At 43.8% G+C, this 25,871-nt stretch overlaps 1 protein-coding gene across 1 annotated transcript in view; it reads right to left on the bottom strand.

The window, feature by feature from the left end:
- Window positions 1-25,233, bottom strand: part of EFCC1 (EF-hand and coiled-coil domain containing 1) — a gene marked incomplete at both ends in the record, with an annotated part of 48,533 nt that extends 23,300 nt beyond the window's left edge. Inside the window, 3 exon segments of the mRNA XM_080350524.1 lie at window positions 22,781-22,833; window positions 22,836-23,241; window positions 24,550-25,233. Of these exon segments, the coding sequence (XP_080206650.1) occupies window positions 22,781-22,833; window positions 22,836-23,241; window positions 24,550-25,233 (1,143 nt within the window).
- Between the last annotated feature and the right edge of the window lie 638 nt (window positions 25,234-25,871).

Consider the following 25,871-nt stretch of genomic DNA (forward strand, 5'->3'; position numbering starts at 1 on the left):
GCAGTATTCTTGAGCATGTCCCTGATGAACTGGGCTGCTTTTTGCTTTGTATGGAGTATTTTATGGTTAATAGTCACTGCACTATCCAGGAGAAACATACATCACTTTGGAATTATGTCATTCAGATATTCCTGCCCCTTAATGACTTCTTTTGTGACAAAGTAAAGGAAATGATTTCCAGATGTTGTTCCCCTGCAATGAAGAACTCCATTGCCACACCCTGCTAGCTAAAATTCAGATATTGCACTGGAAGCCTGGAGTTTGGGTGCACACGATGCAGACCTAAATGAAGCTAGAAAAGTTCAAGTATCCCTTGTTCCTGAGTGACCTTTTGGTACAAAACCTATCTCCCAAAGGTTTTCTTGAGTTAAGAACCTGGATTCAACTTTCCTCCCAGTCATGGAAATGGAAGTCAGAGATTCATTACCTCTTCTTGTCTGTTACACAGCTCTGCTCTTGACTTTCCCTTCCTTCCGTATTGGAACAACTCTTTTAATTTAGTATAACTGAAGTTTGTGTTAAACTGGTAATGTCAGGGTTGTTCCAAAAGCCCACAAGACTGAACACAGAGCGTTTGTGGGTTTGTTTCCACCTCTCTGCTCTAGTCAGGCAGACAGAGGCAAAACCTCTCTAGACGTTTTTTGACATCTCCTTTTAGCCCAGCCCATAAGGAACAGCAACAGGCGCAGGTAAGAACAAACATCCCACATAACTACCTATGTGCGAGTTGTGAGGGTGTATTTATCCGTCCTGATCTCCAAACTTTTACTCTTGAAATTTTCTCTCTCCTGATATGGTGACTCGTATTATATAGAAAGATGCTTCAAAGCATGCAACCAAAAACTAATAATAAACTAAATACCATGACATTGTAAAACACCGATAGCTATAACCAAAATACTTTATAAAGGGCATATATGCCAGATGAAGAGCAGCAGAGCTGTGGTCCTGGAGATAATTCCTTTCTGCCATTGCTCGTGTGACAGACAAAGCCCTCACGTATTCCTTCACATAGATGTGTGCTCTTTAATCCCGGAAATGCTTCTGCTGGCTCCTGCGTGCTGGAGTGCGTGTCGCTAAAGATCAAATGTGCAGCGATCCTTTTACTGTCTCCTGGATAAAGTGTTCTCCTAGACAGAGTCAGACCGGGTTTAGCAACAGGGTGGAGATCTTACTGAATTCAACTCTCAGAGCTTAAAATGTCTCACAAACTATTGTCAGTTCTCTGTTTGTATGCAAAACTGCAGATATCACTTGTGGGAAACTGCAGCGGGTCCGTGGAATCCTTGACAGAAAATATGAGAGTAGAGATCAGCCTTGAGCTATTAAGATTTACCCTTGAGAAGGATGGGAGTAAAGGAGTATCTGGAGAGAGGAGAGATGTACCCGTGAGAGAGAAGGGGATAGAAGAATAACATGGATGATAGAAAAATTAACCAATGAGATGTTAGTGCTGTAACTTGTAACCAATAGTGAAAAGACACATGATCTGGTAGAATTGTATAAAAACGCACTTGTAGCAATAAATGGCACCTATTACTTTCATCTTGAAAGAATTTGGTCCATGTCGTTTGTCTGTCTCAACCACGACAATCACTGGATGTGCTATGAACACCAAAAGTACCTACTTACTGGCATGCAAATTCCTTCAGGGCTGATTTCAGAACATCATGGATTTAGAGCCTGGTGGATTTGGAAGAGTCTCACTTCACAGCAACATTGTGCCTTAAGCTGCCTGCAGGTTATTTCTGACCGGCTCTTGCTAAGCGTTTGGGAAAATGACGTTCAAGTATGTTGACAAAAAGGGGCTGCAAGCACTGTTTTTCACATCTAGGTCAGGTATTGCTTAATGTTTCGGTGATGCCGCTGCATAGAAGCCTGTCTGGTGGTTTGGTCCCCGCGGGTCCCCGAGCGCTGGGTGCACAAGCGCTGTCCCGCGGTGACTGCGGAGCCCGGAGCTCCGTGCAGACGCGCGGGAGTCAGCGCCAGCAGCTCTCTGCTGCGAACGTGGGGAAACCGCAGCCTCCGTGCGCCCCAGATCCTGTGTCAGGAAACAAGGATAACAATGACCTCATACGCTTGTGTTTTCTGTTTCACTGGTGTTTGTAAAAAACACCCTTAGATCTTCAGAGAGTGCTGCTTCTCTGCTAGGCACTGTATAATTCTGCAAGCTCCTTTATAGTCAAGCTTGTGCCCGCTATTCTGATGCATTTTGCAGTAGTTTTAAATTTCCTGAAAGCAGCCTGTCCTTTGCTTTCTTGCAGCCTTTATTGTTCTGGTAGGTGACTTGCAAAAAATAGCGCTGCCTTTCCAGTCATCTCTAATTAATTACTTTCCTTCCCAAATGTTCAGAAGTTATTTGGCAGTTCATAGAGGTCGGAAAAGATTGCCAAATATTCCTGCATTTATGAGGCTCTTAGGTATATTTTGACAACAAATATAGCAGCTTTTTTGTCTTTTATTGGTTATATGGTTGAATAAGAATAATTATTTGGAGATTGAAGAGCCGATGACAGAGACGTGGGAGCTGGTATCTGCCGTGGTCTGTTTGCACTCTGTCATTTCTCCATGCAGGGACCTCTGCTTGTCTCAGCAGTTTCTCCAGTTTCTTGATCTGACAAGCCTCAGTCCAAGCAGGTTTGCATTGTATTTATCACCAAATTTACTTAGACCTTATCTTAGTTTAAACTTCATGTAATACCTTTCCTACTACAGCAGGACACTTAAGCAGGTGGATAATTTTAACCAAATATGTAGTCTCATTGATATAAAACCAGTTTAATTTTATTGTAGTTTCATCATATCAGCTGCAATCTTTATATAAATAAATTTACATACCTCCTTCAGTGTTTTACTAAGTAAAGATATCAGTGTTACCATTTTTGACTAACTGACTTCATCCAAGTTCAGGTTAAGATTTAGATAAGCACATTTAACAGCTTTCCTCAAGCTTTTGCTTTACAAGCCATTTTTCTGTTCCTGTAATATGATGACGCTGTGTTTATTTCCATGATGCTCAGTAGCATAAAATGGTGATTCCCGTGGGGTGTGGGTGACCTTCAGCCCTCCTGGGAAGTGCTGCCCCCCTCTCCTCGCAGTTAAAATACCTGGAATTTGCAGAGTGGCCATATGCAGCACCACCGAACACTTGTAGAGTCAACATAAATGAATATAAATATTAAGTGGAGGAAAAAAAGGTCTGACTAACTTGTTCCTGTCTCCTTCTGAAAAACTAGATGCCATAAATGTAGGTTAATGTATGAATGTATATAAAAACTGCAGGTTTTACAGATGACTTCCAGTAGACCAAATATGGAATTTCAAGGTTCTGTAAGCTAAAATAGTTAATCCACTAGACTAAGGGAATAAGCACATGTTAAACGACATTTAAGAAGTATAACCTGGGCACACAGCAGCCCAGCAAAGACAGACTGAAAATGTAGTCCCATTCCCATCAGCATTAGCCGAGTCCCCGGCAGCAGACCGTGCTGCTGGTTACTAATGGATTATTGGCCAGACCTTGATGGTTTTTCGTATCTTGAGATGTTATTGAACTATTAAGGCCAGTTTTCTCATAACCCTCTTCATATGCCTGGTTTTTTTTTACATGTGGCTGTGTAAGAATGTAAAAGATGTAACTTTCCATAAGTGCCTGTTGTGTCAGCATAAGGGTGTTGCTGGGATAAAACCAAGATCGATAATGGTCCCTAGTAGGAAAACTAAAGCTGAGTGGTGTTGTAATTTATCCAGCACTGATATTGTACATCTAGGATAATGTTCTAAAATTGCACGTGCATAGACGCTCAGAGCCCCCGGGTGAGGTGTGTTCGCTATTAATTAGGACAACGGTACAATGGAAGCCTGACAGGAGCCCTTGGAAAGATCTGTAATGTGATTGATAGTAGAACTTATTTTTTCAGGACAAAGAGACGGGTAGATTTTATTTGTAACTAAAAATAACTCTCATTCCTCCTCCCACCCCACCCCACCATGTTTTTTTTCAACTACATTTGAACTGAACAAGCAGAAAACTTGATTGAGCGGCTAGTTACTGCCCTGGAAATTGGATATAGATTATTTAACAAGGGTATGAAGAATTGAAACAAAACCGCCTTCCACCCTTCAGCAGCACCTGCGGCTCGGTTTCCCTTGGAAACACTCAGCCGTGCAGCAGAACCGCAGGGCTTTGGGAGTACATTCCATCCAGGCTGTCAGAAACCAGAAACAGACACTAAGTTACGTTGAAATACATTAAGTACATTTTCTCCTTTTGTTTTGGATTTTTAGCTCCGCAGTGTAGAAACTCGGGTGGCTAAAGCCAATCGGAGCTGCCGTAAAGGTCATCAAAGTGATGTGAAACACAGTTCCAAGGGTGCTTCTGTTTGAGCTGCTGTATGTTCAAGGTATCACAGAACTCACTGAGGTTAGATTATTTAAAAAGGAATATTACATAGGTAAGATCTTTAATTGCAGATGGCTCTGTGCCACTGTGTCTTGTTCCCTGAACAACATGTGGACACCACAGACTGGTGCAGCCCAATAGATCCTCCCAATAGGAGAGCTAATAACTGAGTTGAAAGACCGGGGGCAGCTGGAAGTTTTTAGTAGGAAAATTCTGCATAGGAAGGTTGGGTAAGGGGGGCTTCATGTTTTCCCCAATTAATGTTACTCTCAATTATTCGACCAAAGGCCTCCCCTCCAGCCCTGCTGGACAGTCTTACAGGTATTTAGAAACAGATCCTTCCTCTTGTTTTCATAGGGTTTCCTCAATAGATTTCCACAGGAAAAGAGGGAAATCTGTATGGAAAACAGGAAGCAGTTCTCAGAGGTTCTCTGCAATGAAGCACTAGGAGGAAGACTTAAAATAAACACAGTTGTTTGAAACGGTAGGTGATGCTAGTTGTGTTATCTGACTGTAAAAACAATGATGAAATTTAACATCATAAGGCCATAGTAGAATTAAAAGCCTCAAGTGTTTATTTATGAAAAGTATTTAGCTTTTCATTTTAGTTCACAGTACGTGACAAAACTTCTGCACCCAGGTTTTTATACCATATTTTCTATTTCAACTTTATCGCCCTGGGCAATTACTTTTGAAAACTTCTCATTGCCTCAGCCTTGGACTAGATCCCATATTTTCTAACGCCGATCCGTTCCTCTTGCATCCAATATGAGACTTAATCTTTTCCCTTGACTTTTTGACATTCTACAATAGTTCCAAATCCTGAGATTTACGTGTTAGAAGAAGACAGCTTAGGATAAAATTTGACACACAGAAATACTCGTTAATGAAAACATTCTAGAAACGTCACATTGAAGTTCCATTCTCATCCATCTTCAAACTCCTATAAAATTCCACATGTCATGGAGAAATGGTTGTAACTTTTAGTGCGAGCACTGAGAAGGGGTGGGGAGGTTGGTGACTCTCCACCTGAACAGCAAGTACAGTCAGAGCAGGAGAAGGTTCCAGACGAGCGCTGGTTCTGTTAGGAGGCTTATGAGCCTCCGTAGGCGTCGGGCAGTGGAGACAGCCCCCTAGAAAATGGGGATATAGCACGTGCGATGGCAATTCTCGAGGAAGAAACACCTACATTTCTAAATCCTTACGAAGAAATTTGAGCCCAATTTTACTTTCTACATTTAATAAAGCCAGACTTCAGGAAGAAGATAGATTGGGCCTTCGCAGTATGTTGTTTGTATTTGAGAACATTAGGGATAATGTAATCTGTGTTCATTTCTAATACAGAAATAGGTAAAAAATGAAAGCAGAATATGTTCCTGAGTTTTACTGCCAGGTTTTTAGTAATTAGCAACCTGATGTTTCAAGAGAGATATGCAATACAGATTCAAAATCCTCACAATCCAAAAGCATCTAAACCAACCCCCCCCGTATCTGTACTACTTTCCTGGCAATGCTGCTGTTGTTAAAGCTCTAGTAGCCACAGAGCAGAATTTCATGGAAACATTTCAGGCATGGCATATTATACTAGTTAAAGTTTCCATTAGAGTGAGTGAAAAAGGCTTTGTAGGTCTGAAATAGTCTCACTGAAATCAGAGCAGAAACAGGACTGATTTGCTGCAGTGTTTCTTTCAGCTTAGACCCACAGCAAAGCCCAATGGTTTGGTTTTGTTGCTTGAGTCAAAACTATTGAGCAGGCTGGAGTTTGTCTATAAATTTCACACAGAATCTAAAGAGACCATTTCATCTGAGGTGATAGACTTAAAAAAAGCACCAGGTCTTTGTAGCGAATGTAGTTTTTTCTTGGTTTTGTTTTCTATAGATACTTTAAACAACTACATGGCGGGGGGGGGGGGGGGGGGGGCGCGGAAATCAATATAGTTTTTGCAAAGTGCAACACTGTGTCGTTAAGCCTGAAATCTGTCAGTAGAGACCCGTTCCCCCTCCAAACCAGAAGTTACAGTTCTTAAATGATCTTGGTTGTTGTTATTGAAGGGCCTCACCACAACCTTTTTTTCCGTGATCATTTGCGCTCTGTAACGCGCCATATTGCTCAGTAACTGAGACTCTAATCATCCTTCGGGAGTGGGTTTTTACACCCTATAATGATTAGCCTGGCAGCAACAGGCAGGATTTAACACACTGTGCCTGCATTTTTGATTGTAAATTCCTTCAAACGGGGCATGAGTACATTAAGTGTCATATATTGGGTGCATCATTTAAAAAAAAAAATGCTGGCAGTAAACTAAGCCAGCTGTACATTTACGTCCTTGAAGGATTAATGACAGAATCACAGAATCCCAGAATGTCAGGGATGGGGAGGGCCCTGGAAAGCTCATCCAGTGCAATCCCCCCATGGAGCAGGAACACCCAGATGAGGTTACACAGGAAGGTGTCCAGGCGGGTTGGAATGTCTGCAGAGAAGGAGACTCCACAACCCCCCTGGGCAGCCTGGGCCAGGCTCTGCCACCCTCACCGGGAACAAGTTTCTTCTCAAATTTAAGTGGAACCTCCTGTGTTCCAGTTTGCACCCATTGCCCCTTGTCCTGTCCCTAGTTGTCACCAGAAGAGCCTGGCTCCATCCTCCTGACACTCCCCCTTTCCATATTGATCCCCAGGAATGAGTCGCCCCTCAGTGTCCTCTTGTCCAGCTCCAGAGCCCCAGCTCCCTCAGCCTTTCCTCACACGGGAGATTCTCCACTCCCTGCAGCATCTTGGTGGCTGCGCTGGACTCTCTGCAGCAGTTCCCTGTCCTGCTGGAACTGAGGGGCCACAACTGGACACAAGATTCCAGGTGTGGTCTCCCCAGGGCAGAGCAGAGGGGCAGGAGAACCTCTCTGACCTACTGACCACCCCCTTCTAACCCACCCCAGGTACCATTGGCTTCCTGGCCACAAGGGCCCAGTGCTGGCTCATGGTCATACAGAATCCCATGAGTGTGCAGAAGTCTGGTTCGCATTAGCAAAGGCCCATTGAATTGCATTAATCCTGGCCAGAACGGGGATATTTAGGATAAATACTGCTTATTTTTCAGGTCCCCATCTGACTAGGAATAGAAATGACCTTAGTTTCAGATGCAGAGGCTGCTATTAATGCTTGTTTGAGAATGAAAGGCTCCAGGTTTGATGAAGGGTCTAAGCTGCTAAAAAAACCCCAAATTCTGGTGCATAAATTTCACTTTCTAGCAGAAGCATTTGTTTAAAATGCCAGATCACTTCCAGATCTTTAGTTAAAACCCGAACACATCATTAGTAACAGAAAGAAAGGATATATCCCATGCAGTTCTATTTCATCTGCCTTTAAACCCAGGTCATGCACAACTGCCTCGAGCAGCCCCCAGGTGTCTGTGCTGGTGATGACAGACAATATCTTGTGGTGACATTTCTGGCAGCAGCTTTAAGAATTATTTAAACACACTTCTCAGAATAAGGGGGACGTCAGCTCTTGGGTCCATGGCAGTGTAGGGGAGAGATGCTGGCACGTGTACAAGCTCCCAGTGACCCTTAAAACCACTGTTTAGTTCAGTTCTCTGTGCTAGATCAATGGTTCCTTCTGAGTGTATCATTACTGTTTAGGAAAGGGCTTAGCAAAGTCTTGGCCTACGGCAGCACTTCAGTGCCTTCCTTTATTTGCAACCTTTTAATCAGTTCCAGGCATTTTGATTCTGTGGAAATGTTTCAATTGCTGCATTTTCTAACCTAGACCCTATGAAAACAAGAGGAAGGATCCGTTTCTAAATACCTGTAAGACTGTCCAGCGAGGCTGGAGGGGAGGCCTTTGGTAGAATAATTTAGAGTAACATTGATTGGGATTCTAGGAAGTATTTCTTCTGGCCCTGTGCAATGTGATATTGGCAGTCTGCTTTTATTTGGTTGAGCATATAAAGCAACTTTCCTGTTGCAAATGATAAGTAGAGGTAGGATTCCGATAGCTGGGCTGTCAAAACCAGAGCTGCTTGTTTAGTGTGTCTGCTGTGTGCACACCATGCTGTCCATTGGGACTGACCGTGTTTATGGATGTATCTTACCCTGTATCTTACCCTCGGTACCCAGAACGCACCTGGGAGCTCCGCGGAGCCGTACCCATCCCATTGGAAACTCTGGGCTCTGTTGTTTCTGCAACTAACTGTAGTAGCTTTCAAAAGCAGGGACGAGAGTCCACAGTGACACGGTTGCTCATGAAATGATGAGTTTTTTCCAGCACATCCCAGTCTGAGAGATATGTGCTACTGGTGTGGATGGGATTTCTGTGCCTGCCTCGTGCTAACGTCAGCGTGACTGCCTCGGTAACCCACGGGGGAACTGATGGCTCTGTGCTCAGGAAATGGTCATTGGATTCTACTGCTGTCAGAGTCTTTTGGCTCAAAAGCTGGCAGATCAAACGGCGTTTTATCGCCATTCTGCTAGTGCTACTACTTTAAAGAAATGTATTTTTTTCCTGTATTAACAAAAGAGTAAAGTTGCCTAAGTTGCAGAAGAACTGAGGATTTGCCTTTACAATTCTAAGCCCAGAGACATGACTGTAACGGGTTGTAACCACTCCCTAAACTTGTGCATTTAGAGTATTTGTGAAGACATCTGTAGCAAATGTGTCCTTGCCTGTCTGCCCGCTGTCCTGTGCATTAGGCACATACAGGCTCGTGTGAACATTCAACTGAGTGATGAAATGTTTACAGAGAAGCCCAGAACGATGCGACATTCCTTGGTCGGTTTTTTTATTTTTTAATTGCATTCTAAGACAACAAAGACAGTTTTCTAAAGTATTGATTTGAATTTTAGGAGTTACTTGAAGCAGAGGTTGTTTAGAAAGCTGAAGGAGGATTTTCCATTGCTCCTATAATAAAAATGGTGTTCACATTTCCATACCTTCTTAAACAGAGATAAGCCCACAAGTTGGAGCTTCCTCATGTAGAACTCCAATTTGATACATGAAAATGATTATCAGTGGCTCGAGTTAAGCCACACGGAATTCTAGCTAGTATTTATCACTCTAACCCAGAAGTTCATCCATTTTAAATCCTGGTAATATCTAGATATCAATGATATCTCATAGCAACAGCACTTCACCACCTCTCATGTAGATGTACAAAGAATTAAACAGCATTTGTAAGCTTGTAGTTCATACTTTCCTATCTTAAGGGACCTTTCCTATCTTAAAGAACCATTAAGTAATGTGGGTAATAGCTGCCCTACTTCTGTGGTCATTATAATCTTGACTTTTTAGATGGGGAAACTGGTGTGAAGGAAATATGTCAATGATTCTTCCAAAGCTGTGGTCTTAAGTCCAAGTCTGGGCTCAGCTTAGAGCATGGCCTCTTAAACTGCAGCTGTGTGAGGGAAGCTTGATTCTCAGAGCAATGACCTGGGACTCTTGCAGATGGAGATGAGGCAGTGTTACAGACATTCTGAATATCAAACTGTAGTTTGCCATCTTACGTACATCCCAAGTTCTAACTGAATACTGACACACACCTTTCCCTGATGGTCACTCGGCCCCTCGCTGGCCTTTTGCTGCAGCATGTGTGCAGAGTTCCTTGGTGACCTGTCCTTTTTCTATTTAATGCTTGCTTAGGGGTTTTGTTTTGTTTTGTTTTAACTGGGTATTTTAGTTGCTTTCTTAACCCATGTAACATGTCATCAAGCTCAGCCCCTTGCAGGAGGACACTGCACAGCCGGCTTTACCTGCTGGGTAAGAACTGCTTCTATGGCTCTGCTTCAAACCTGCCACCTCCATCAAAAGTTTACAGACCCGTTTTGCTTCTTTCCTCAGCTCTTTTCTCCATCTGCAAGTGGCTGAGATACATTCCATGGGTTTTTTTCCATGCTTTTTGCCTTTTCCAGTTTTACTCTGTTGCAGGTGGAAGGCTCACTGAATGTGCATAATTTTTTTTTTTGTATTGTTCTCTATTCCCCTCCTAATAAATTTTAATGTTAAATTTGCTTTCTTCACTGCAGCTCAGCAACTGAATAGATACATTCCTAGAGTTATAAAGCTCAAAGATATAATTCCTAGGCAGTTATAATAAGCTCAGAGTCCATCCCTGTATCTGTTCCACTGAAGCTGGAACTGCTGTTTGAGATTGGCTGGTTAGTTGGTTTGTTTTTACCCTGGAAGTCCATCAGTTTTCATTCAGGTGGTATCACCTCTCATCATCCAGTCACTCAGTATCCTAAATTCATTCTGCACTTCTCCATAGTTGGTCCTTGTTTTTAACATTTTGAATAATTGAGTTATTTTTTATTTTCAGTATTATTTTTTCTAAAAATCAAACGATAATGAGATTATAGTTGCTTTCCTCACCATGTGACACACAAAGTGTCTTTTTCAAAGTGCATTTTTAGTTGAGAGATTACTCAAATTATTGAGGTGCAACTTTACTGCTTTTAATTCCAGAGATGAATTCAGACTCAGCCTGAACTATGGTATCTTCTGCAGTGTTTTTAATGAGAGAACACCATCTTGATATATCATGGGTTTTAATTATGACAGGGTACCCTTTCTTTTAACACAAATTAACCTTTTAAAAATGTGAAGCTATAATGCATATAATCCACTAAGTTCATTAATTATATATGCAATGTATATTTGTTTAATTGAGGCCAAAAAAAAAAACCCTTTAAACTTATACAAGCTAAACCACATAAACTTTTTTTACACCTGTTTTATAGCACTCATCTCTGACCTGGCACTTTTTATATTGTATTCTGTGCCAGATCATGGTTTTACAGTTCCATTTGTAAAGCGATGGAAAAACTCTATCATTTTCATAAGCACGGCAAAGAAGCACATGTTCCCAAGGTCCCAGTTCACACTCATGTCACGTGTGGTGAGCCGTCACACCGCCCTCCTCCAACACAGACCCTCATTAAAACGAGCCGCTGGTGTTGCTGGTGTTCAAACTGCATTTTGAACCAGCCCCTGGCCCTTGCTGCAGTTTCAATCTGCGCTCCCCTGGTTGTGTTCCGGGTTCGTTCTCTGGTTGGGGTGCCCGAGGGGGTGGCAGTGTCCCCCGTGGCTGCTCCAGCACCAGCCTCTGCTACCGAAACAAGGGAACCCCAGAGCCAGCTGGTGGCTCCTGGGCCCCTTTGTCCTGCTCGCCACAGCCCCTGGTTTTATTTTGTACCGACTGCGCGGTCCCATCATTCATTCTGACTGTTTGATTTCAGCTTCCATTCCCTGGGTCAGAAAAAGGCTGGGGAGGGAGGGAGGATGAAAGAAGGTGACACTTTGACAGCTCCTTTTTCACAGTAATGAGCAGAACTGCTCTTTCTCCCCCCGCTCCTGTTCACTGTGGCCTTTTCTTTCCTTATAGAGCTCATGAAGGGAAGGAATTGCAGGTTCAGCTCTGCCTGCCGGGGGCTGACCAGATAAACTGGAGAGCTCTGGGTGTCCTTTGTAGGCTCTGCCCTCATCACTTTCTTTAGGGGTTATTTTCTGTTTATTTCCTGTGTATAATGACAGGTAAATGCAGATTAATAGAATTAACGTTTTGGCTTGAGTATGTGAGGCAGCAAAGCATCAATTACTTGCTGGTGATTTCTGTGCTGTGTGTCATGCTCGTTCACCAAACGGAGCTCCGTTAATGTAGCCAGTCCACGGGAGTCTGCCATAGAAACGTTCCCTTTGCTTGGAAGAGGAGGAAATAATTGCTACCTTTCCAGCACTAATAATCTTCTGTTCTTAGAACAACATCATTTGGTAAAGAGGCAATCTAGATTCTAGTAACCTGACTTCTCTGATGCAAGACAGTGCTGTTCACAGGAGCAGAGCCTTGGCTGATAAGGTTCAGGAGCTGCAATTTAAGTATAAATAACTTTGAATAGTTCACAACCAGTGCCAAACCTTAGGGATTCACAGTTTCTCCGATTATATAAAGTACAGATTTAAACACTTCAAAACTCTCAAGATCTTTACATCCTTAATCATGTTTGCTGTGAATTCAGAGCTTAGATCATTGACGTACTGCATAGTATTCACCTAAAAAGCTTTCAGTTTCTTTACTTTGTAAAATTTCCTATTTTAAAATGCATTTGGAGCATCATTCGTAAACTGTAAATCATCACGAACAAAAAAGCCCCAAAGTATAGAGAGCAAAGCAGGTGGGTAACAACAGGAGAGAGCGAACAGAGGGAGCCACCACACAACAACCAGTAGGAAGGACGTTGTGCCACAAAGAATGTTTGATTTAACAAGGGACAAAAGCAGCAAGTGTCAGATTGACAGCCCAAGAATAGACCTACTATATCATTCTGTATAGAGATTAATCATAACTTTTCTGAAAGATACCAACCCCCGGCTCCACTGAAAGGTCCTTCATTCAAAGTCGGCGCATTCACCCAGGAATATTCTGCCTGTGCTGTTCATATTTCACAGCCAGAAAACTCCTTCTGCGAACCAGCCCCCCCAGGCAGGGCCGTGCGGCCTGACAGCAGCAGCCAGCGCCGTCCTGGCTTTGCTTCTCCTGTTCTTTCCCCTCTGCTGAAGGAATTGTCCCTGGGGACTGTGGTTAGTATTGCAAATTAAGCAGAGCTATACACATTCATTAATGGGAACGCGGATGTTTCAGACCAGAGACCAGCTCGTCATGTAACTTTTGCTTATGCTGTTCTGATATTTTCTTTATTTTTTTTAGTTGATTGAACTAGAAAGCTGAGTTTAAAAAAAATAAAGTTGTATCTAAGGAAACCGCCTCTTCAATATGAAATGAAATTTATTTCATTTTGGTTTAATTTGTTCTTTTTAATGCCTTAAAATGGTATTCTGAAATTCAATTTAGTGGCACTGATTTAATGTCATTCCAATACAAAAAATCTAAACACTCCAGCAAGAAAACATCCAAATAAAAGCCCACAATTTTTCTGCTTTTTAATTTTGTCTATGTGAAATCTTCCCTGAGGCAACCTAAACATACAACTGGTTTAAACTGTTTCCAAGCTATATTTTTGGAGGATGACCTATTGACCCCCAGTATTTTGCCTGGGTCTAAATGAACTCGGAGCAGTCGGTGTAGGTGAGAGGGTCCATCTATTCACCTCATTCATGCCAGTTGTGTCAGGCCACCCAATTAAACCCCTGTAAGCAGCCTCATTGATGCCCCTGTTCTGCAGTGCCGAGTATTGGAGACCTGTGATTTTAAGGGCAGGCCTGTGTTGTGCAGTGTAACACTGGTTGAATTAAATGCAGAGCTGGTGCTGTGCAGTGTAAAACCAGTTGAATTAAACGCAGCGCTGGTGCTGTGCAGTTTAAACCCAGCTGAACGGATCCCCAGAGCTGGTGCTTGCTGCTCGGATGTGATGCTGCTGCAGCGACGCTGCCCTCTCAGCACATCAATGCATAACAAAATACAGGTGTATCCCCAGTTTGATATATGCTGTTGGAAATCCCACCTTTGGGTAGATGCTGAGACAGAAATGGGTAGCGTAACCTACTTTTGGACAGTTTTCATGAGGATTGGCTTTGCTTTGCTCGTATTTCTGTCTTGTGTAATTTCCTGCTAAGCAGAGCGCTGCTGAGACCTATCGGCTGCAGGAGGGAGAAAAAACTATAGTCAGAGCTCAGCTTAAACCTGACAATGTTCTGCTTTAAACTTGGCTGGCCTCACCATACGCAGTTCCAGCAACTTTGATGTGATGTGAACTAATGCCAAGGACATGTGATGGGGTCAAGTACAGAGAATAAAGGCAGAGCAGATGTGCTGTGAATGCCACAGTTTTCAGTGTTATGATTAATGTGACATCATGAACCTTCCCTGAAATGTTGTGCTGTGAAAAGAGACTCTTCACAAAACAAAGCACAGGGCCCGGGTTTATTCTGTAGGTTTATTGAAAGGTTTGAGGTCTTTCCAGTGTAATTTGATTCCTAACACTTGGCACCTCTTTTCTGGAAGGGGCAGCTGTGTGATGTGATGGCCATTAGCACTTGGAGCTCAGGCACAAACAAGGAGGGACTGCAGCACCGTCAATCACAGCCTCCACACCTTGTTTTTCAAGTGGTTTGAAGGCCGATGCTGTGAAGGCTGAACTTACTTGTACAGAAGCAAATTCCTAAAAATGCGTCATGCTCAAAGCTTACACTTGGCATTTATTTTCCAACCGTTTTGTTCATAAAGTACATTTCTATGTGAAATGGCATTGGTGAATAACTGCAAGCAGCACTCTGTGATACAGATATCTGCAATAATCACCAAGCTTCAACCCATGATTTACATTTTCAGTCTTTGCAGTTGAGCTGCCACTTTGTGATTCTTTAAGGACATGTGTATCTATTAATTTTTATCAGAATTTATCAAATTTTCAGATGATCATTATGAAAATTTATAAAAATGTACACTTTATTTTTATAGATAAGAATTATCTCTGTAAATAATAACTAAAGCCAGCCTTTGCTGTATCTTACAGCTTCCAGGTTGCTTGACTTGAGCGCACAGGTTCCACATTAGAAACCATAGAAATATCTTTTCTTGGTAATGTACTGAAGCAAATACTATGACCAGCTGATTCTTCTGCTCTTCTTCTCCCCCTTTTGCCCCATAAAATCTCAGTCTGTATTTGAGTTGCCCATTTGGGATTATTTCAGCATGTGAAGCTTTAAGATTAGATGCAGAAATTGCCTATATTATATTTCCTAATATCAGTGAGATACACAAGCTCATCCCCCATCTAAACAGATTTAAATACAGATTGACTATCCGCCTCTACATGAGTATCCCCGGCAATGTCCCCAGGTACATCAGAGGATTGAAAATCTTGGGCTCCCGCCTGTGTTACCCCAAGAATTGGGCTTGAGAACTTCATTTGGCTGCGGGTTTGCGTTATAGCGAGTTCCCAGTGAAGTCATGGAGTCAACTAATTTGCCTTGCTAGATATTCCCCAGGTCTGCAGGTAATTTAGTATCTTTTTTTTTTTTGAGAATTTAAGTAAATAACAAAATAGAATAGTTTCTGTACATCTATCGAAAGGCCAGACTGATTTCTTTCTTGGGACGGCCAACTCTAATAGGCAACTGGTTGAAGAAAGCTGCTGAAACAGAACATATGTCTGGCAAATGAAAGGACGTGGCTTTGTGTGGGTTGGTCCTGCGGGCATCTTCCCATTGCAGCATTCCGTACTTTTTTCTGGTGCACAAATTAAAAAGGCTTTGTGTTGAGTTTTGTTTTTTAAGCATAATATACACAAGTTTCCCTTGAACTAGTCTAGGGTGACTTCACTTGTCATATTGTCGGTTTGGGGTTGTATTCAAGAGGTGAGGTGTCCTTCCCTGCAGGTCATTAATCCCTCTATATTCCAAGAGCAGACTAGTTTAGCATAACAAATTAGTTTAACATTTGAAAACTTGAGTTGTCAGCATCTGTCTTACAAGCTACCTCATCTATTTTATATCCTGGAGAAAAGCAAAATGAGGAGCAAAGAGTAAATAATTGCTTCTTGTGCTATAGTAGAACTCCTCTCCTCATTTTCATGAAGTAACTTTCAAGTTTTATGGAGAAAAAATAAAATGTCTTCCCTTTTTATTCACCCAGCAGATTAAAAAGCTTAAAAGAACACAGAATTCTCTGCTTGTGCCTGAGCGTAGATGATAAGCAGTGCTTGATTTTCAATGTAAGTTGTGGGAATTGATAGCAAAAATGACTCACCCTGAACCCACTTGAGATGGGGTTGGGAGATTTGGTTTGATTTTCTCTCTGGAGTGACTCAGTGGAGTTGTCGAGTACTTTATACTATATATGTGTTGAAGTGCCTGACTGGAGCCCTTGTCCATGCTCTGGTCCCCTCGGGGTCTCGGCCCTGGTGTTTTTACTTCATTTTTTGGTCAATACCTTTGACATCCATAGAGATCAATGTAGAAGCCCCAGGTTTAAGCCCCAGGTTACACGTTGAGGTTATGTGTCAGTACTTTGTCTTACAAAACTGACCTGAAGGAAAAGTATATTTTTAAAGTACTCCTGGTTCTTTGAAGCATCTCTTGGGAGGTCTGGCAGACTCCCATTCGGTAAAAGATTTCTTGCCCAGTTACGCTCTCATTTCTCCTATAAGCAAAGGGATGCTGGTGAAGTATTCAGCGGGTCAGATCTCGGGGGTGTACGAGCTGAGGGCAGAACAGAGGGACCTGGCAGCAAGCTGGGGAAAAGCCTGAGCACCCCGGCCAGCGTCCTTTTCTACAAGCGCTCCTTTGCGTAGAAGCAGCTACAAGCGGGTCAGGTTTGCTTAGGAAGCACAGCAAGGCCAAATGTGTGACTGTGTAGGCAACACATAAGGGTCCTCTTGGTCCCCAGGTTGGTAATGAGCTGTAATGTTTTGTGACGGGAGGCTACAAGCGCTCGGCTTACAGATGCATTTTTCTTGGTAATAAACAACGGTTCTCTTTATGCAGCTCTCCTACAGTGCTGTTAGTCGGCTTTTAGGTGAAGAGAGATGCACAGATCCCAGCCTTGTCAAGCTGATGACTTCATCCCAGAACAGCCCCAGCACATCCAGTTTGATGTGCTTGTATCTGCATGCAGCGGGATCTGAAGTGTCCGTTTCTGCTGGATGGGTGGTATTGAGGTTAATGCAATTCTAAGGCCCATAAGTTGGGCAGAACAGCAGCACACGGCAGCGATGTCCTGTCTGCGGCGAGCTGGGCCCAGCAGGCAGGAGGTACCGAGGGAACCTTTGTGGCAGAAAGTCACTGACTGCTGGCCCGTGGTACAGAGAGGTCTGTGTGGGAACTTGCCCCAGTGCTCCAGAGCATTGCAGCTGAGTCCCGCTTGTGAGCCAGGACATTTCTGCTTGATTTTGGCTCTGCAATGACAGCGAGACAGTGACTTTGTTCTGGGAGATTTTGTTTTCAAGTGGTATAGCTGACAGGGAGTCCATTCTTATCAAACCACTTGAAAGGGGGTGTGGGTCTAGGCTTTTTCTTTAATTTAAAGTTATCTTTGTGTATGAAATTTTTGCTGGCATAAGATGCATAATATGTTGCATCACCTAGAAAGTATGGCTAGTAAAAGGTGTCTAATTTCTTGGGGAAAGACTGTAAAACCAGAGAGGTGTGATGCAGCTTGTCCGGGCAGCTAGAAGGGATTTCCAGGCACGAACTGAAGGGAGAGGAGCTGCAGAAACACTGACTGCACACCTTCTGGGGAAAAAGAACCTCTCTGGCGTAGGAGGCATTAGCATGATTCAAAGTAGTCTCCTCGTCCCCAGGAAGGTACGTGCGAGGGGGCTGCCGAGGGGCGGTTATGGCGGGTTCCGGAGCTGGGGAGGGAGCCCGGGACACGGTGATGGCGCGTCCGCCCCGGTCACCAGGCAGCAGCCCCGTGTGTGGCATCGCCATTGTGCTCGCGGTGATTTACTCCCCACACAGCGAAGCAGGCAAGCCGGATGAAAAGGAGGATTTAGTGAGAACCAGGGAAAGTCTCCCAAGGATAAAGGCTGTGTAACTGAGAGCCCAGACTGAGACCGGCCAGAGAACTGGCTACATTTCCAGAGTCAGAATTAGCACACAAGTACAAGCTTCCTTGGGGATAAACTTGCATTAATTTGAGTGGATTTGAAGTAAACATTTTGCCATTATTATGGGAAGCAAGTATTATTAATATTAGAAAGGACTGAAAGACTCTTCCTGCATTTGAAATAAAACCAGCCCTTCCATAGAAAGAGATGATACACATTTTCTTCAATGCCAAGCCAGTGTATTTCAATTGCTCTGTGCAATTCTCTCTACCGTATATAACAATACCTTCCATTATACCTTTGTGTGAAATCAAAATGTTCCTGTAAAGTGTTTCAAATGAGTAGTAATCTAATTTGCTTGCTTAGCTCATGATTCTTCTGTGACTAGAGACATGCAAGTAGACTAAGCTTCATATGATGGGAGCATATCCACCTGTTACTGTTAACTTCCCAAAAAACCTAAAAGGTCTGGGGTTTTGCACAGGTTTCTACACACCATCTTACAGTCTTACATAGAAGAAAATATCAGGCACAAGCAGAATAACAAAATACGATGAGATGACATCAGTTCATCCAGATACTGATGACACTCATCAAACAGAAAGTGGTCCAGATTTTCTTTATTTAATGTCTATTTCTTTGAATAGAAGAATCGTTCTAGAATGCCTAAATATAAAATGTGCTTTAGCAGGTGGGTTGGACTAGATCCCCAGAGGTCCCTTCCAAGCCCAGTCATTCTGTTGTTCTGTGATGCAGTTTGGAAATAACCTACTTTATAGACTTCCTTTGGTGGATTAGTGATTCTTTACTACGGCTTTTGTTTCCTCACCTAATGGAGCTGACTGTATCAGTTGGGAATATTTCCATATTCCTCTCCTGTTTCTGCGTTATTGATTTGGATCTGTTTGGCCTGTCATGTTATATTCTATAGAATAAACAATAACCTGAGAAATTATTGAAAAGATCAGGGCCCCGCCTCCTAAGAGAAAAGAACTACTTTGGGTGCAGGATAAGCTAGAGCATAGCTTTCTAGAAAAATTCAGACTGGTGACTTCATGAAAGAAATAAATGGAGGAAATTATGCCTCCATCTTCATATTTATAAGAGAATATGAGGGGATGAAACAAGCCTTTCTGCATTCCATGCAAAAAGGATTCCTATGCATTAACACGTATAAATGCTGATGGATAATTAAGTAATTTGGGAGACAGACCATGCATATGGGAAGCATTTTTGGTATTTTATGACCCCTTCCACTGACCTATGTAATTACTGTGCTAGTGGCTAACACAGCAACATAAACCCTCTGTGAACATCTCCATTGTGAAGTCTATTTCGATTCTAAATGACCTTTCTTTTTATTTGTTACACTGGGATCAAAAAAAAAGGTTGTTAAATTCTGTTATTCCCTCCAATGCTATTAAGGAGGAAACTTTAAACTCTGTAAACTTTATTAAGTAATCAATTTTGAAGCTACCTACAATGTAGTATAGAAAATAGAGCCAACTTATATTTGGCAAGAACAATTCATGTCAAATGAATCAAATTTCCTTTTCTGACAGGGAAAATGGCTGAATGGATAAAGAGAAGCAGTAGATGTGACATTTTTACTGCAGTAACATTTTTATATGTGGCAGTCTTATAAATAATACTCATAAATCATAGGACTATATTAGAATACACGGATGGTGTCAGCTTGAGCTGAAGCAAAACTTACTGAAAAAAATGAGCGCTTAGGGAATAGCTGTTAATGGTTTGCTCTCAAATAAAGAGAGAACAGCAAGTGGGGTCACCAGAATCTGTCCTGTGACACAGCCAGGATGCTCATTTAGGCTTCCAGCCTACATACAAATGTGCAATTGAGCCCAAGCTGGGAGGGAATGACAGTGACATGGACGTTAGTTCCAATGTCATCTTAAGAAGCCAGAACAGTTGTCCAAAAATCAACAAGTTGAGCTTCAGGGCAAATGAAAAGTCCTGTACCTGGGAAAACGAAATCAAGTGCACCGGTACAAACTGAGAATAACTGTCTGGGCAGCGCTGCAGAACAAATGAGACTTGCGGGTCTTCCTAAACTCTGCTGGATATTGTGAATTATCTGTTTTTTATAAGATGCCAATGATAAACATACAATTTCTTCTGACATCCGTTTTCTCTGAAATGAATTTAACTCCTACTTTTCAGTAAGGAATTTCTTGACATCTACCTTTAAAAAAGTATCTGAGCTAACTCATTAAATTGAGAGGGATTAAAACATAAAATACAATACAAATACCTAATGGTGGAGAAAGGGACCAAAACCCGACACGTGCATCCAGGGTAGGAAGAATGGGATGCGCACCTCAACACAAGAAGCATTGATAAACTATTTGGTCAGCTAGGTTGGCTTAGGAGCCTCATAACATGATAGGGACTTTTCAAACCTTGATACAGGAACCTGTCCTCAGAAAAAGTTCAAGTCATACAAACTTCAGTCAGCAAACATCTACCAGGGATGTTGATAGCGACATTTCGCATTAAATTTGCGGGAATAAGAATCTGTGGGCAGAAAAGGCAATTGTAATTGGGTACCGTAATTTAGGAAAATGTGTAATCACTTGTAGGTACTTAAACAATTTCCTGAATAGATGGAAACGATGTTGTTTCATGAGTGAGAGGTTATAATTTAAAGTCATTTTTGTGATTCCAAGTCTAAACAATAGCAAGTTGGTATAGACAAAGGTCTAGAAGTGGGAGTTAGATGCTTAAAGAGCTTTGAAAATCTGAACCTAAAAGAATAAATACTTTATAAATATGAAAGTATAAACAGGAACAGCATGTAATGCTCATAGACTGGTCTAAATCTTGAATATGATCTTCTCTGGAAGAACTCGGGCTTTGGCTGGAGTGAAAGAGTGGCCTGCCATACCAGGGAGGGTGAATTCTCAGCAGACACGCCCGCAATGGCTAATGCTTTCTGCAGAATACTCAAACCCCCACCCGTTTCTCCCCACTGCTGCCTGGCAGCATTAGCTCTTGCTGAACCGAGATCCTGCTTACCTGCTCACCAGCTCTTTGTGGCACGTGGAAATGGAGAAAACTATTCACTGGAGTATTAAATACATGCTGAGAAATGTGCTAGTGTTAAACTCTCATCACAGAGCTCTGTCCTGCTTAACTAAATCATTTTCTGCCAGTTTGGGTATCTCTGTGCTACACCGTGGCATACGCGGAATTATGGCATTTCATCTGCCATGGAATGTGACCATAGATCATTAAGCAGCTCTGTTGTTAAGCTGTTCAAGCCCAGAGCCGTGTTACGTGGACAGTGCTTTGTGTCTCATACAGCACCATGCGCCATTACAGGCTCTTGCCCTGGTCCTGTGCTCAATGTGCCATGTGGCTAAAAATGGGGTGTACTTTCCAAATGGTCAGTCTAGCACCATTCCTGAGCTTCACACTCGCTTTAAACTAGCATGCAATTTTAAAATAAATATTACAGATTAAGATTTCTTTACAAAGAAAACATAATTTACGTCTTTTTAAACTCGCACGTTTTAATGCAACCCATAAAAGTTCCTGCTCTGCAAGACCCAGTTGACATGGCTTATTTTCTTTAACTAGTTCATCTCTACCTGCTTAAAGGCAATTTTTTATGCTTCATCATACTTTGGAAAAGCAATTCAGCAGGACAAGAACTCCTCTTAAGTCCTCATGCCAGGGAGAACTTGATAGACTGGATGAGCAGTGGGATGTCTCACCACTGAGAGCTGGATCCTTCATCCCGATATCTCCGTAAATGAAAGTCATCTTGGACTTTACATGCCCTCACGCTATTTTAAAAATCCTATAGATGTTTAAATAAATGCTTTTATCTTCTGCCACCATGCAGGTATTAACATACACAATGTGTACAGAAAGACACCGGATAAAATGATTATTTTTAGAATTTCCTCACTTCATAAAAGAGTACAATGACTATGATGCTACAAATAGCTCCCTATGATTCTTCTTACAAGCAAACAGAGGAAGTATAAGTTTAGGAAGAGACAAGGAGTTCAGAATAGACAATATATTAAAATACTAGCTGTAGTACAGTTAGGAAAAAATATTAAATATTAGTTTTACTTTGGATCAGTAAAAATACAAGCAGCAACTCGTTTGCTCGGTCAGTTTGAAACTTGGGTAGAATTACCTGGCACTTAGCAACCATCAACGAGTCCAAGTTTTGTCTGAGATAAAAAGCACCAAAGCAGCGAGATACTAAATTTGTGACCAACTTTCTGAGTTTTGCAAACATTTCTTTATGCTATTATAGAAGTGGGGTTTGGATGGATCATGTATTTTCTGCTTGACCCCCCTATATTAGTGTGTGGGTTTAGGGAAGCGTTTTAACTTTTCTGGAGTATTACATCTTCTGCCAGTGAGGAAGTGATCAAGTCCCAGCAGAGTTTAAAACCGCTACCCAGAAGCTGCCTGGTGTGTTTTTCTCCAATTGATACGACCAGTTGAACAGCTCCCATAGGACATGGAGTGTCAGCCATCCATCCATCGCTGCTGGCTTTGCAAGGCTGACTTGATTAGCAGGAAATGTCTGAACTGATATTAGTTAGTTAAGGTGAAAAAATAAGTGGTTTAGAAATGGATTCTGAAGGACTGTCGGCAATTTCTTTTGAGGCTTTCCTGAAGTATTACTATGTTGAGTCCTATTGCTGTGTGTTCGAGGAGCAACTCAAGCTCCCCAGACCTCAGCATCCTGATTTTGGCCAACCTTCCACTGACCAGGCCCGGTTCTGTTATGGATCCCTGCTAAGAAAATCAATAAGCAGCTCCTAATTTCCCTCAGGCTGTACTTTAGGAGATGTATTTGGAGACATTTAATACCTACAACCAGTGATTTTCAAGCTACCTTGTGCTCCATTACCGTGATTTCGTAGGCATGTTTTAACAGACTCAAACTTACCTGTAGTGCCGTAGTTCCGATTCCAGCTGCTGAATGTATATTTGCAGATGTGGCACTTTGTTAGCTTTCACTTCCAGCTCCTTCACCTTGCCCAGGCTGTTGAGGACGGCGTGTCTCGCCTCTTCAACCTTCCTCCTCATTTCTGCCTGTTCCCTCTTCAGGTTCCGGTTACAATCTTCCAGGCTGACCAGGGCTTCCTGCGAGCTCTTCAGCTCCCTCTCCAGCTCCTGGTTGAACCTCATCGCTTCTTCAATTTGCCCATCCCTGGAGCTCCGGATGAGTTCCACTTCCTCCAGCACGCTTTGAAGGCACCTGCTCTGGGAGCTGTTCTGCACTAATTGTCTCTTACTCCCTATAAAACAGGTCCCCTCTTCCTTATGGTTAGCGTGGCTTTTCCGCAGTCCTACCTGTAACGGAGCAGAAAGCAGGGTGAAATTGATGCATTTTAAACTGACATTTTAATCAAGGCTTGAACATGTTTGGATTGTTGTTTGGTTTGGTTTTTGTGTGTGGCAGTTTTGTTTTGTTTTTTATGATACATGGCTGATCAGCAATGAATAAGCTACTTAAATTTGTGAAACACAGACAAGGAAAGAGTCTCTGGAAAGTGTTGGGTTTTTTTTTTTATAAACACATTTAATATGTGTCTATAAATCCAATTTTAAAACTGCTCATTAAAGTGGAAAATTAGGTTATTGCACAAGTTTCTGTACAGCTTTAATTCATTATTTTAGTCTGTCCTCAAAAAGCAAGTATTCTGAAAAAAATACTTCCAGTTCTGTTTTTTGTGTTCAGCAGAAGTAAATAGAGAGCAGCTGGTGGTGTTCTGGACCTCTGGTCTTTGTCCTTCTGATTCTTCCTGGGACCTTTGACTGGAACTTCACATTTGCTTCTGACTGCCTTTCACTTTTCAAATGAAAGTGTCCAAAGTGGCTTTCACCTGCCACGCTGGACATTGCGGAGATGCACAGCCAGCAAACGCCCCACGGAAGTGTCGGGCGTGGGGCAGAGCTGTGTGAGCGCTGTGTTAGTGTCAAATCCAGCCCCGTCAGACCTGCCAGAACAACTGGTGAACCCGGCCCTGCAGCGCTTTGCCTGCTCTGTGCTATTTCATGCCAGAGTCATTTAACTGCTGTTAGGAATGCGTTTCACTTGAGCCAGTGCAGAACAGAACCCAGCCTGAGTTAACAGGGCTCTGCATGGGAGCCAGAGCGGTTCACCAGCCCGGCTGCAGAGCTGGCAGCAGCTCTGAGTCACACACAGTTCCACCGTTCAAGGCAAAGCTCTCAGGTGTTTATGACTGAATCGTGGTGTGTGCTTGTGCAGCTAAGAATCCAAAAGTTCTTTCTTACTTTGGAAAAAACCACAGCCGTGCATAGCTGGTATATAACTGACTGCAGAAAAAGCAGCGTTTCATACACTTAAGTTTGTTAAATTGATGTCTTTTACAATTTCAGCAGAGTAGTTTTCGGGGCAACCCTTATATATAAAGTTACAACCGTTATATATAATGTTACACCTTTCCTCCTATGTAGGAAAACTTTGTTAAAAAGTTACTGCCAAGGATGAAGGAGCACTCTAGGTGTCTGCCATGCTCCTTGTGTGAATCGGTGTGGGGGGCGAGCTTATTGAACTGGTTTTCCGAGAGCAGCATCTTTGCTAAGCCACGCTTTAGCCAGGGCTGCCTGCGGGCCCCGGGCCCGGCGCGCACCCACCTGCAGGGCCAGGCAGCGGGCGTCGCTGCTCTGCAGGGCGGCCCGCATGTCCTCCACCAGCTCCCGCAGGCTGCCGTTCTCCTCCTCCAGCTTGGCGATGCGGTCCTCGGCCCGCTCCAGCGCCACGATCTCCTCGTAGCACTCCGGCGAGCAGGGCCCCGGCGCCCGCCGCTCCGCCGCCTCCTCTCCGGGCCGCCCCGCCGCGCTGGGCCCGGCCGGGTGGCGGCGGCGGCGGCGGCGGGGGCTGCGCAGGCGGATCTGGGTCTCGATGTGCTCGCTCTCCCGGCCCAGCGGCAGGCGCGGCACGGCGCGGCGCGGGGCGCTGCCCGCCTTGGTGCTGAAGTACCCGCAGAGCCGGGCGTGGAACTGCCGGAAGGTGAGCTCGGCCGACAGCCCGTCCCACAGCCCCGCGCACTCCTCGGGGTCCGCCGCCGCCTCCGCCGCCTCCTCCAGCCCCAGCACCTGGCACAGGGTCCGGAAGTCCTCGCCGGGGATCCTGCCCGCCCCGGCGCAGTCCAGGTGGTGGAAGATCTCCTGTAGGTACTGGTCCAGCCCGGTGGCCAGGACCACGATCTCGTTCTCCACGCCGCGGTCCAGCCCGTAGTGGTAGGCCAGGGCGCTCACCAGCCACTGCGTCCTTCGGGCCGGCCGCCCGTACGGGTCCCAGCCCTCAGGCGGCTCCATCGCGCCCGCCTGTCCCGCCGCGCTCCCCGAGCATCCTCCTGCCCCGCGGCGGCCGCCCCGCCCCGCCGCCCGTCCCGCCCGCTCTCCGCGGGGCGGTGGCCCGGGGACTGGGGCTCCCGCCGCGCCCGGGCTCCGGTGTCCGCGGTGGTGGGGTCTCTCCTCCCACCGGCCGCCCCGCTCTCAACGGGGGCTGCTTTGGCCGTGGCCAAGCGTCGTCCGCTGCCTGGGGTCCCCGGCTCTGCGGAGTTCACTGTGCAGGTGCCACCCCGCTCCGTTTGTCCGTCACGAAAAGGGTGTCAGCCAAGCCCGACCTCGAAGTTTGTTTCTCTCTTCTTAACTAATTTCTTTCTGGTTCCTTTGTAGCGCAAGCAAAACGATAGCATTGCAGAATCCGGTTTGATGAGTAACACTTGTGAATGAGTGGTTCCACTAAATTAATGAAACTAATGTGCTTAAAAGAGTTGATCACGCTTGTGTTTGCTCAGGCTTTTTCAGCTCTGCAGCTGTGTCTTTAAGGTATTGTAATGTATTTTTTAAGCTGTTGTCTGTGACAAAGATGCATACATGTTAAACCGGCTCCAGCGACAGCTTTCCAAAGCAGCGCTTTTTGTCACTTTTTGCCTATGGAGCAGGACCTG

This window comes from Nesoenas mayeri, assembly GCF_963082525.1.
Source record: "Nesoenas mayeri genome assembly, chromosome: 10".
NCBI classification, from domain to species: domain Eukaryota; kingdom Metazoa; phylum Chordata; class Aves; order Columbiformes; family Columbidae; genus Nesoenas; species Nesoenas mayeri.